The following is a 14,184-nucleotide window of genomic DNA, read 5'->3' on the forward strand; positions in this document are numbered from 1 at the left end:
GGCATTCCATAATGAGCTTCAAACCAGTCATAGCATTGAACAACTCTAGATGTTTCTAGAGTGCAATGAAAGAAAAAGTAATTTTTAGCGCTCGAAACCCAACAAGTGGGGTTATAACTATCCCACCAAGGAAATTCCACCTTCATATAAGAAGGATCACCATCACGCTCTCCTTGGTAACCTCCTTCACACATATATGGCTGCTTCCTATGATTAGATGACGTAGAGGCATCACCTTCTCTCTCTTTGTGGGAAGATGTAATGAGTAGTTTAATAGCTCTTCAAATTGAAACTTAAAACATATTGCTAAGTTCAGCCCTTAGCCTAACTTCCATATGGGACTCTACTGAATTTTTTAAGGCTAGGTGTCCAATTTGGGCATACGAGGTCCAAACAGAGTGGGGTCAGTCCCAACACGTTTGTCACATTGAGTTGGACGTGCCAAAGCTAACAATGCCCAAAAACTCCTCCCTAGGAGTTTTTTCTCCACTTAGAAGTAAAGTTAGAATACAAACAAACATAGAAAAATTAGTCCATTCTAAGCACCTAGGTGTCCAATTCAAGCATACGAGATCCAAACTGAGTGGGACCAGTCCCGACACATCCTTGACATTGAGCTCGACATGTCGGAGCTGATGGTGCCTAAAAATTCATCCTCGTTGAAACTTATACGCTTAGAGCCAAACTTAGTAAACTTAATTCATTTTAAGCACCCAAGTGTCCAATTCGAGCATACGAGGTCCAAACTGAGTAGGGTGAGTCTCGACTTGTCTGTCACATCAAGCTGGATGTTTCAGATCTAACGGTGCCCAAAAACTCCTCCCCGATTCAAAATTATGTGCTCAAAGGAGAAATTAATAAACTTAGTTCATTTTAAGCACCCAGGTGTCCAATTTGGGCATACAAGGTTCAAACTGAATAGGGTTAGTCTTGACACTTCTGTCACATTGAAATGGATGTGTTAGAGCTGAAGGTGCCGAAAAACTCCTCCTTGGGAGCTTTTTCCCCACTTAGAAGCAAAGTTAGAATACAAACAAACTTAGTAAACTTAATTCATTTTAAACACTCAGGTGTCCAATTTGGGAATACGAAGTCCAAACTGAGTGGGGTAAGACCGCACAGGTTTGTACATTGAGCTGGACGTACTGGAGTTAACGGTGCCAAAAAACTTCTTCCCGGTTGAAAATTATACGCTTAGAGACGAACTTAGTGAACTTAGTTCATTTTAAGCACCCAAGTGTCCAATTCGGACATACGAGGTCCAAACTGAATGGGATCAGTCCTGACACGTCCGTCACATTAAGATTGATGTGCTAGTGCTGACGGTGCCAAAAAATTCATCCCCAATTGAAAATTATACGCTTAGAGGTGAACTTAGTAAACTTAGCTCATTTTAAGTACTATGGTATCCAATTTGAGCATACAAGGTTCAAACTGAGTAAGGTCAGTCTTGAAACGTTTTTCACATTGAACTGGATATGCCAGAGCTAACGATGGCCAAAAACTCCTCCCCGATTGAAAATTATGCGCTTAGAGACAAACTTAGTAAACTTAGTTCATTTTAAGTACCCAAGTGTCCAATTTGGGCATACGAGGTTCAAACTAAGCTGGGTTAGTCCCGACACATATGTCACATTGAGCTAGACGTGCTGGGCTGACGGTGTCCAAAAAATCCTCCCTGATTGAAAATTATGTACTTAGAGGCGAACTTAGTAAACTTAGATCATTTTAACCACTCTGGTGTCTAATTCAGGCATACGAGATCCAAACTAAATGAGATCGGTCCTGACACATCCGTGACATTGACCTTGAGCTTACGGTGCTCCAAAACTCCTCCTCTAAAGCTTTTTATCCACGTAGAAGCAAAGTTAGAATATAAACAAATTTAGCAAACTTAATGAATTTTAGCACTCACGTGTCCAAGTCAGGCATATGAGATACAAACCAAGTGGGTTGGATTCCGACTGATCAAACTTAACTATTTACAATTGTATCATTTTTTTTAACTATGTTTGAATGCCCGATCATTTTGCTATCAAATCATTTTTAATTAAGTATACATATATATTGAAAATTTGTATACTAATTTTTTGTATAATTATTACTTTGTAGGGTTTGCTGCTGTCACAACACTATGATGATGCCAGGCACTACAGTCGGATGCGCGCAGCTTTTGACTTTTTCTGTAGTTTTTGCTATCTGAACAGAATTATTTTTTTTGTATTTTAATTTGAATTTATAATTGTATGTATTTGAATTTTGATCAATTTCTATTTTAATTTTGAATAATTATGAATGTTTTAGTAATTGTGGTTTAATTTTATGTATGCTAAAATGTAATTACAAGTTTTTACAGGAATCAATGAATGAAATGAAAAAAAATTAATCAGTTAAAAGTATTAGTGGCGGTTTGAAAACTGTCACTAATAACACCACGACAAAGTATTAGTGACGATTTTAAAATCATCACTGATAGTCCATTTTTAGTGACAGTTTGGGAACCATCATTAAAAACTAAGTATTAGTAATGGTTTTTAAACCATCACTAATAGTCCATTATTAGTGACGGTTCTCAAACCGCTACTAATAGCTGGTCCGAAGAGCATTAGTGACAATTTAATAACCGTCACTAATAATGGACTATTAGTGACGATTTGAAAATCATTACTAATACTTGGGCTTTAGTGACGATTTTGAACCGAGAAAATGTAGAATTTATAGTTACGGTCTTAGGCTTTTAATAACGGAATGAAACCGTTACTAATACTCCATTATTAGTGACGATTTTTGTAATTCTTCACTAATAAGTATTAGTCACAGCAGATTTAGCGATTAATTCTGAACCGTCACTAATATTCAAGAAACCTTCTCTAATAAGTATTAGTAACGGTTTTGTATTATTAGTGACGGTTTTAAACCGTCACTAATAACCTTATTTTTTATTTTATTTTTTTGTAGTGTTAACTACCATGTATGACACAAGCTAATTATTTTTAGCTTCCTTCACATTACGTATCTATAAATAAATAAGGCATAAGGTTCTTTTACGGGATGCACAACAGTCAGGAAGGACCATTAGGGTGCTATTTTGGCCGTAAAAATCAAGTTTTTTATTAGAATCCCTTTTCATTCTTCCATTCATCCCATATTCCTCCTCCTACCTTTCTCTCTCACTTTATCTTATTTTCTCTCACCACCTTTTGTTGGATTCTTCATATCTTCCCACTATCATACCTTGTGGTCGAAAAATTATATAGGGGACCTCCCTCTTCACATGTCTGTGTGCCTATGTCCTAAATTATATACTTATGAAAAATGGGTCCCCCTCTTCACATCTCTAATATTAATAAATTTAAGACCAATTTACCACATGTCAAACATTTAAAATATGGGCACACAAACACGTGAAAGGGGAGGCCCCATATATAATTTCCCCTTGTAGTCGAATTAATTCCAAGTCATCATTTTATTTTGCTTTTTCATTTGTATAGTTTAAGTACGATGTGCTAATGCTTGTTTGTATTATGTGTATATGCATATTAGTTAGTGTGATCAACAATCATACATGTTTTTGTACGCAAAGAAATGAATGTTATAACATGCAATGGTTAAAATAAGTGTATATATCTAATTTAAGCCATAATAAATTTGCAAAGAATAAATTTGCATGTTTTTTTTCTACATGTGTTACATGTCCTAAAAATCAATTTACACATCATCTAGGGGTCTATTAGGATGTATATTTGCACATAGAAATTAAGATCATGGAACAAAACTTTTAATTTCTTAATTTGGTCAACAAGCAATCAATTGCCAGAGATTGTTTTACATGTTAGCTTTTTGTAATTCTTTTATACTTCTAGCGCGATTTACTATTTTGTTAAGTCATGTTTATTTGAATTAAATCTCTTGGATGTTGAGATTTTCTATAATTTATGATTTTTCCTTAAAAACCCCAATATTTTCTTCTTTTTTTTTTTCTAAAGTTGGTTTTCCCTCTCTCTCTCTCTCTCTCTCTCTCTCTCTCTCTCTCTCTCTCTCTCTCTCTCTCTCTCTCTTTGCCTCTCTATCACACACACCCCCACACACACACAAATAATTAAATAAATAACAAAGCAACAATTTGTTTTTTTTTTTTTTTTCAGATTATTTCATCATTAACAACGTTTAAACCAAAGTTGCCTCGGTAAGAGAATAAAATTGCTATGTAAACTATATATCCCACTTTTCACCTGGTTGTTTTCTATGTCTTCCCTCATACTCTTAATTTTTCAATGTCATTTCCTTGTATCTTATTAAATTTATTCTTTAATGGATAGAAGTATACTATGATTCGTGTTAAATCTTATTTATTCTTAGTATAATTGAATTACTATTTTCTATATTTATAGCCTTCCATTTATGTATCAGTTAATATTCTAATAAAATATACAATGTCTAATATTACCATTTCATTATTGTTCTACTTTCTAAATTTCACCACAAATCTTTATGCTAGTTTATGCACTATGAAAATCCTCTCTCTTGCTCACACAATGTTTGGGCTTAATTATCGATGCTGCGTTTGCCACATTTCCTTCGCCACCTCGCATGGCCGCTCTCCTACTCTTATATATTCTTCCTCAATTTTAATAGAGGTGATATATTGATTCAATTATTTTTATATTTATAAATTATTATGTATTGATTGAATGATCGATCTATGGTTATTTTAATTTTAATTATTTTAATCAAGTCCTTTGTATATATATTTAGGATCATATTTAAAAAATAATGCACGAAATTAAATTGAACAATTAGCTATTGAAATAAATGGAAATGGCAAAAATTATCTTTATAATTTATTTTTATTATGTTTTAAGTTAAAAAATTTAAATAGTAAAGTCGTTAAACATGTAGCACAGTGCTTAAGTAATTAAATATCACATTGGTCTCTATTAGTGTGACTAAATATTAATAACGAAATTAAATTTATATATTTTATTTTATTTTTACTTTTATTAATAATTAAATAATAAAAATAAAATTTTACTAATGCTTTTCAAAGTCTAAAGAGGATTTGGATAGTTGGCCTAATTCTCAACTTGTCCATTGACATGTAAATGATAAACAAATAAAAAGGAAAAAAAATAAAAATAATTATTATTCCGCCCTGGGATGCGTGATAAGTTAGGTATGACCTACTTTATATGTCAAACCCTCATAGAGCCTATGTGGCATTTGATATTGGGGAGAAATTCCATTTTTCACAATATAATTAAGATTATCTCAAAGTATGGATACTTGATCAATATTTTTGAGAAGGTAAAAGATTTTACTAAAACGAAGAAAACAAACAAAACTTACAAACTCAAGTCAAAAGCTTAAGAAATGAAACAGAAAATTGTTAGCACGATAAAATTAACAATCCCAAGCAACACTCCACAATAACACCAACACATTGAAACGACCTACTTAAAAAAAAAAAAAAAACCTAACCACAAAGCAGACAAGATTAGTCTCCTAAATCAACTAAAATGTAATGAAACTTGAATTTGTCATTTTAGATAATCTTGAATATCTACCTTTACCATTCATCGGTACATGTATGAAATTGTAAGTCCCTTTCCTTCACAATTTATTATTATTATTATTATTAAGATAAAAGAAATTTATAAAATTATCTATAAAAGGTAAATGAAAAATAACCCTGCTAGTTTTCAAAAAGTACCACAAAAAGTAATTAACACTTTGCTTGTAAAATGGAGTTGTTGGTTTGAGGTGTTCTCAACTTGTTAGGTTAAAAATTATTATTAACAAACATTGGACATCTTTAAATTTTACTTTTTTTCTAGTATAAAAGGGAGCAATTTATCCAATTCTAAGTATAGATCAACAAAATGCAATGGTAGCTAACTAGCTTTTATTCGTCGGTCTAATTACCCTCATCTTTGGCTTTGAGTAAGTTTTTTATGAGCCATCTTTTCCTAGCAATTTACTATTATACATAATTAAATGTTTGTATTATGGAGCTTCTTTAATTTATTATTTGTGCATTATCTATAAATTTGTTAAGATTGCGTTTCATAGTATGAATCTCCGATCTCAAATTTAAGGTTTTTGAGATTTGGACAAAATTCAATATGATTTTGTACTATATTTTATATCTAAATCAAAGACCTAGAATATAAGCTCCCAAACATGGAGTAATTGTATGATTGTCTACATCAAAAATTCAATATTTTGTTAAGGAAAAAATTTACCATACACACAAATACATAAACTCACAAATTATGCATGTAAAGCTGCAAGGTCTCTATTATTTTCCACTTAAATGTGACAAGATTCAAAAATTAAAGGTTAAGGTTATGTTTGGAAGCATAACTTTGATTCTATGGAGCTATATTTCATACCTGTTCAAATCTAAAATCCAAATTCTCTTTTTCTTCTTCTTTTTCCACTTGGCAGCATCAGATCACAAATGGTTTCAAAGCACAAACAGTGGACACCTACCATGATCTGGTTGACAGTAGTACTGCTGCTTTCTTGCATGCGGGCGTGCCAGGCCTCGACTTCATATCCCAGTGTGTATGGGTACGAGCAGTACATGCACCAGAGGTACCAGGAGTGGTCCGCCAAGTACGGCCGGCTGCATGTGGACGCCGACGAGAGGGACCGCCGATTTGAGATATTCAAGAGCAACGTGAAACTCATAGATCTCCATAGCCGCGCCGGGAACCATCCCTACAAATTATCCGTCAATCAGTTTGCAGACCTGACAGCGGAGGAGTTCATGGCCACCCGCACCGGCTACAGGAACTCGCCGGCCGGAAGGTTACTGTATTCCCCGGCAGGACCTGCTGCGGTCACGTTCAGGTATCATAATGTGACTACAGTGCCACCTTCGGTGAACTGGGTAACTAATGGTGCCGTGACTGAAGTCAAAGATCAAGGCAAATGCGGTAAGGTTTCCTCAGTCCATCCTTATTTATTTATTCATTTTATAATTCTTAGTGCATCTCTGTGTAGTTCAGTGGTAAGCTAGTGTAGACACGGGATCGAAAGAGGAATTGAATTTGATTTCTTAGTGGGTCTTTGTCTGGTTTTGATTATGGCGGGCAGGGATACGTTACCCTGAACTTGGTAAGGAGATAAAGAGTCCAAAGGCCTCCACCATCTTAATTCTAAAATTTATTCCTAATAGAAAATTTCATGTAAATATAAGGACATGCAAAAAATATATATACATATGTATATACAATATGATATGAAAATAAGCTAAAATTACTAGAAATATTGAATTCTAGTAAACAGTTTTAGTTTTCACTTAGTTGTTTCATTATTTCAACATCACCATTGAAATTTAATTACATTACTTTGAAATTACACATTAAAAATCAAAGTTATAATAAGGGTAATAAGGATACATAATTTAATTAAAAATATATATATTTTAAAGGTACTTGTAACCTCCAACTTAATTCCTTAACCACCCAATTCTTTTTTCTCTATACTTTTGGCCCGTTCTTTATTATTTTATTAATTGTGTACGCTTAGTAATAAATTAATATGGATCGCATTCTTTGTAAAGGAAAAAAAATAGTTGAGATAAAAGTGGGAAATGGAGAGGTTTTGAACACTATTCCCAAACCTAAGTTAATTTATAGCTTTAAGGTACGAGTCATATATGAGTGCTATATTGGAAAAGTCGAGTCTCGAATCAACATAATGTACTAACCTAAGTATCCCACCACGAGAGTACAAGAACAACAATCAAAGAATTAAACTAGCAATGCCTACTGGACCTGCCTACTATACGCCTATAAAGTTATTCAAACCTCTTGGAACAGAGTTTAATTTGGATAACAATGGAAAATAATATACATGAAGATGGTAAACTTGTGGAGAATTATGAGTAATTTTGAAATTTGTCTTATTTTTATGTTTATTTACATTTCCAACCTTTTCTTTCATCCTAGGTGGTATGCCAAATATGAATACCCTAAGGGTAGTTTTATAAGTCCATATAGCAGGTTCGATCCCTCGAGAAAATATTAGGTATAATGAGTGTGTTCAGTGAATTTAACATGATTTTGCATGTATATAAAAAAATTTATTTAATTTAATTAAATATGTACACATAGCAAAATTAAGTTAGCTTTAGTGTATATACCTAATAATTTTCCCAATCCTTTACCCTTACATCTATTCAGGTATCAATTAAAATGGGTTTTTCTTGGATGTTATATATATGATGGATTTAACATGATTTCACCATGTATATATATATAATTGGGTTGGATGCTAATCATTTTCCTTCCATTAATCATATATAATCTAATTAAATACATACATATATATGACAAAATCAAGTTAGATCTAGTGTATATATCCAATATATCTAATAATTTCTCTTGATCCTTTATCCTTATATCTAGTCGGGCAATAAAATGGATTTTGGGTTGGATGCTAATCATTTTCCTTCCAACAATCATATATAGGTTCTTGTTGGGCATTCTCTGCGGTAGCAGCCGTTGAAGGAATCACTCAAATAAAAACTGGCAACCTAATTTCTCTATCAGAACAAGAGTTAGTGGATTGTGACAGAAAGCTTAATATGGGCTGCTTGGGAGGACTAATGGTATATGCCTTCCAGTTCATCAAAGAAAATGGTCTTGCCCGTGAAACTGACTACCCATACAGTGGAAGCGATGGCGTACATTGCAACTTGAAGAAAATGACCAATAAAGCTGCAGCCACTATCAGTGCCTTCGAACGAGTCCCCGCCAATAACGAGAATGCGTTGTTGAAGGCGGTGGCTAACCAGCCAATCTCGATTGCCATCGACGCTAGAAGTAAGCAGTTTAGGTACTACAGCGGCGGGCTATATACAGGTTGGTGCAATAGTTTTTTGAACCATGCCATGACTCTGGTTGGTTATCAGACTGACGAGGAAACTGGTGTGGAGTATTGGTTGCTGAAGAATTCTTGGGATCTAGAATGGGGTGAAGATGGGTATATGAAGATTCCGCGAGGTCGGTGTCGACTCGCTAGGGATGCTTCCTATCCTGTAATCTAAACAACAATAACGACAACAATAATCAAGACCTAGCCTCACTAAGAGAGGTCCTCTAGGCATATAAATAAATTTCTCATACCATAAAAAAAAAATAAAGAAAATAATAATAATACCTCCATATGTATCTTTTGGCATAATTATAATACCACAAATTACAAATGATGGATGGATGTTGTGTGTTCTTTACTTTCTTTTAATGACACAAAAATAGAAAATGATATGTAAAGTATTATATATTTATAATTTAGAAATCTAGTTCTCTACCTCTCTTCTAGCTCATATGCCTCTAGATTAGTATATTAATATATGAAGACACACAAGTCATATATATACATACATTTACACATGCACACCTCTATACTTGTGCACTCCTAGAGACCCCTTATTAATGTTGAATCATTAAGTTTAAATTACACTACTGTGTATAGCTATCAAATTTTTTGCATGCATTTCCTTTATATTTTAGAATTTTCGCATACTTTTTAACTTCTAAATATTTTTATCTACAAAATTGAGCACTCAATTACAAGTTTAGTTAAGTCAATGGTGATTATGGAACAAGAGTACAAAATTTGAACATAATTCTTCGAAATTACACACCTTTTACAAAGAGTCTTCTTTTTTATACATTGACATTGATTGTCATGCTAACCAAAAATGATATGTCAAATCAACACATTTAAAATCAATGTAGTTGGAGATGACCAATGTTACGCATAGAGAGGCTTGCAAAAAATAGAGTGAAAGTAGACAAAATCACTTACAAAAAAAAAAAAAAAAATCCCTCAAAGAGCTTCAAAAGATATTAAGAATTTATAACATAAGAACAAACCTCTAGGTAGATGATCAATGATGACTAATATTGTGCATAGAGAACTTATATTATGTATGGGAGTTGTCGCAACGTCACGAAAGGGGTGAATTTCCTACACACTTTGATCCAATGGTTTTTGAAAGGGTAATAAGAATTTATTATTGAACTCTGAGACAAGGCGAGGCTTGAGAAATAAGACAAACAGTCAACAAAAACACAGAAACAACCAATGGATCAAAAGAAAACCAAGTGAGCGACATAGCAGCTAAAACATAACCAGCAAAGACAACAAACATGATTGCTCGGTCATTATTTGTTATCGTTGTGCATTGCTAAGCCAACTACTTCCCCCACTGCAATTGATAACCTCATTTCCAACTGCTGCTCGCTGAAACCTGAGTGCCGAGATCTCTCTTTTCCAGACAATCATTCGGGAACAAAGACCCACAACCTTCTAGACCTTTCACATACGAAGCGTCAAAGAAAGCGAAACCAATCACTTTGACCCAATGTTGAACTTGAATCAAGTGTAAGCACATGGGGTTGAGAAATATTTTTAAATGTAGAATCCAATGGACTCGTTACTAACCAATTTCATCCTAAGTGATGTTAGAACACCATGTTTGCCTTGCTGTATTCCTTGGGTATTTAAAAATTAATCGCCTAGGTTCAACTAATCTAACAAGCAATATTTCACAAATCTAGGGTCTTTCTATGTATTCACAATTTCAATCAAATATTTAAACAATAAACATAAACATACAGGTGCAGAAAGTAAATTGAGGAAAATAATATCAATACCAGATATGTTATCGGAGTTCGACCAACTATGCCTACGCCCCCGCCTCTAATTCGCAAACCCAAGGATTCCATTAATGCTCACTTAACGGGTGGAGTGGCACCGGTTACAACCAGGTCAATTCAAGGGGTTGACCTCAACCAACACGTCTTACCAGGATGGCGTACCTAACTTTCCTAACCGGGTCTAAACCAGTCCGAGACTATTCAACAGGGCTAGTCTCCCTCTTCAGGCCCGTGCTTGGAATACAACAAATGTGTATAAAATTTTGCGTACACGGAAATATGCTCCTCACACTAAGTAGATATGCACTACAATATGCACAAGTAACAATCAATCCACACCAAACATGTAAAAACTATAAGTTCAGTGGTGTATATGTGCAATCTACACTCAATATAATGATTATACTCAGTCAAACACAAGAGTGTTCAAACAAGCTAATCTTTGAAAGTAAAGTATATCAAATCTCAATATCATTTTAATGCATTTTGGTTCTAATCGCTTTGTATATAAACTCTATTCATATGATGATTAAATTTAAGAAGATAGGACGTATTTTTATATATTATAGGGAGTCCTAAGGTCAGTCTAGGTCTTCTTTAGGATACCGAAAAAATACGGCGTTAGTCGACCTTCCCCTAAAGTCAAACCACGATCTTGAGCTTTAGTTCCTACATGCATGCCATGCATTAATTATTACAGACTGTTCCTATATTACTATTATAAACCCAATCTTAAATTTATAAAATTACAACAATGAATCTTCTAGGTCTTATTTTGCTTCAAGTTAACATGTATCATCAAATGATCTTTGCTAAAATGAACCTGCACACAAACTTAATTATTACAGACTGTTCCTATATTACTATTATAAACCCAATCTTAAATTTATAAAATTACAACAATGAATCTTCTAGGTCTTATTTTGCTTCAAGTTAACATGTATCATCAAATGATCTTTGCTAAAATGAACCTGCACACAGACTTGATAGACATTAAATACCTAAGTATTTGTCATAATCAAAATAGGGTATGACCCATAGGGTCAACACACCTAATTATAGTTACTATTTGATTATTGGTCTCTAAGCTATATCTTGGTCCAAGAAATTTTATAGTGATGATCTATGCAACCAAGTAGGGTTTAGGAGTACAATTATGTGAAGGGAAAATATTAGCGCGCGCCCCAACACATCCCTCCAATAAATTGTACCTAATTGAAATAATTCAAACAAAACTTAAATTCTTTTCATTTTATCAAGTACCTAGCTAGCCTTGAAATATTAGGAGCTACTGCATAAGACAAAGACCCTCCTAACCTCAAAAATCCTAAAAGGCATATAAAGACATAACCCCAAGGTCAGAGGAAGAGTTATTATGGATGCCACGTTATTTGAACAAAACACATACTTGCAAGCACATGCAAAATAGAGAGAAGATACGCATGCAACATGCTAAACTATCAAGCAACATGCCAGAATTACGGAAAGCAAACAAAGAAAATAAACATCATGCTAAAACATAGCCCTTTCACATCAGCACACGAAGCATCAAAGAAAGCAAAACCAGTCACTTTGACCCAATGTTGAACTTGAATCAAGTGTAAGTACATGGGGTTAAGAAATATGTGTAAATGTAGAATCCAATGGACTTGCTACTAACCAATTTCATCCTAAGTGATGTTAGAACACCTAATTATAGTTACTATTTGATCTACATAAGGCAAGTCAACCTCAACCGTTTCTGGCTCCTCCGCTAGTTCAATCATCAACAGTCGTCCCTTTTTGCAATGGTGCTCTTTATGCCACTTTTCATCACAATGCCAGTGTAGACACCCTATTTTTACCCTAGCCAAATAGCACAAGGGGTTCCCTTTTATTATTTTATCATTATTTTTATTTTTATTATCATTATTATTGCTTTCTTATAATTATTTTTATTATTTACTATTATTATTATTAATTTATTATAATTATTCTGGATTATTATTACTATTATTTTTATTTTTACTACCTTATTATTATTATTACTATTATTATTTTATTATTAGCATTAGTATCTTATTTTGGCTATTATTATTTTTATTATTTTTAGTAATGTTATCATTATTATTATTATGTATTACTTTTAATATTAGTATTATTACTTTATTTTTATTAATACTATTATTATTGTTATTTTACTGATAGTATCTTTATTATTTTTATTTTTACTATAATTATTTATTATTATTTATTATTATTATTACCTTGTTGATGTTATTATTATTATTGTCTTTATATTATTACTATAATAATAATTATTATTATTATTTCTATTTTCATTATTACCATAAGAATAAAAGCAAAAAAAATAAAATAAAATAAAATCAAAAAAGGAAGTTTTTTTAGGGTTTTAGAATTTTTCTTATAAAAGGAGGGGGTGGAGACCAAAGGAGAAAAACCAAGTCTCCTCATTGCCTTCACGGGGCGCAGACACAATAGCCACAGAAACCAAAAAAAAAAAAATCTTCTTCTGCTTCTTCTTCTCCCCTATTCCAGCCACGCTCCACTTTTCCCCTCGGAGATCATCACACCCACGAGCCCAGATCCCGTCTCTCTCTCTTTCATTCTCCCAGATTCCCACACCCAGCTCCTCACAGTCCCCCCTTTTCTCTGTGACTCTCGGTTCCTACACACAGCAACCTCCAGTTGCTGCAAGCCGCCTCAGCCTCCCACGGCCAACACCGGTGGCCTCCCCAGCTGCACCGACCACCCCCACAGCAGACTCCTACAGACGCACCCGTTGCTGCACGGCCACCCCCTGCAAACTCCGACGGCCACACCCGCCTCCGGCCAGCACCTAGCCTCCCACGGTCACTGCTCCTTCAGTCACACGCAGCAGTAGCAGTTGCCGCCGCCACTCCCTGCCTCCTGTGATGGTTTCTTTGCTGCTCCGGCTTAGCCACGAATCAGTCTCCCCGAAGCAACACTCCGGCCACCTGCTTCCTCTCCGTCAGCCCAGGTAATCCTCTGCCCTCCAGCCAGCATCTCACAGAAAATGCACACACACACACACAGTGAACTCAGCACTCACAACACTCACACATATACATAATTATTTTATTGATTAGTGTTAATATATATATATATATATATATGCATGTATGTACATATATATTTTATATTGACTATATTATTATTGTTATCTGTATTTTATTAGTAATATTGTTATATTGTTAGCTATGAGCTTCGGGGTTCTGTATCAACAAATGGCAATACAAATTAATTACAATATGTTGAGAAGAAATGAGACTTACCGAAAAATTACGGAAACACAACCAGAAGTTTTTTCTCTCCTAATTAATAAAATCAGTTCTTGTGATATGATAATAGTACAAAAATATATATTTTCAGTAGCACAAAATCAGTCCAAAAATAATCATAAATATCAATCATATGAGACACACGATTTTACAGGGAAAACCCCTTCAAATCAAAGGGTAAGAACCATGGGACTTGAGAGTCTACT

General features: G+C 33.9%; 1 protein-coding gene across 1 annotated transcript; it reads left to right on the forward strand.

Annotated features, from left to right (window-relative positions):
• Positions 1–6,460: 6,460 nt before the first annotated feature.
• Positions 6,461–13,592, forward strand: LOC131143929 (cysteine proteinase COT44-like). Its single transcript, XM_058092282.1, has 3 exons — positions 6,461–6,941; positions 8,481–9,049; positions 13,365–13,592. The coding sequence occupies exons 1-3, from the start codon at positions 6,461–6,463 to the stop codon at positions 13,590–13,592; spliced, it is 1,278 nt and encodes a 425-aa protein (XP_057948265.1).
• The last annotated feature ends 592 nt before the right edge of the window (positions 13,593–14,184 follow it).

Source organism: Malania oleifera, chromosome 12 (genome assembly GCF_029873635.1).
Source record: "Malania oleifera isolate guangnan ecotype guangnan chromosome 12, ASM2987363v1, whole genome shotgun sequence".
Lineage (NCBI taxonomy): Eukaryota > Viridiplantae > Streptophyta > Magnoliopsida > Santalales > Ximeniaceae > Malania > Malania oleifera.

Coding starts and splice junctions, on each gene's coding strand:
- LOC131143929 (XM_058092282.1), top strand. CDS start 6,461: ATGGTTTCAAAGCACAAACAGTGGACACCTACCATGATCTGGTTGACA. Junction 6,942..8,480: donor CAAAGATCAAGGCAAATGCG/GTAAGGTTTCCT, acceptor AATCATATATAG/GTTCTTGTTGGGCATTCTCT. Junction 9,050..13,364: donor CTAGGGATGCTTCCTATCCT/GTAATCTAAACA, acceptor AGCAACCTCCAG/TTGCTGCAAGCCGCCTCAGC.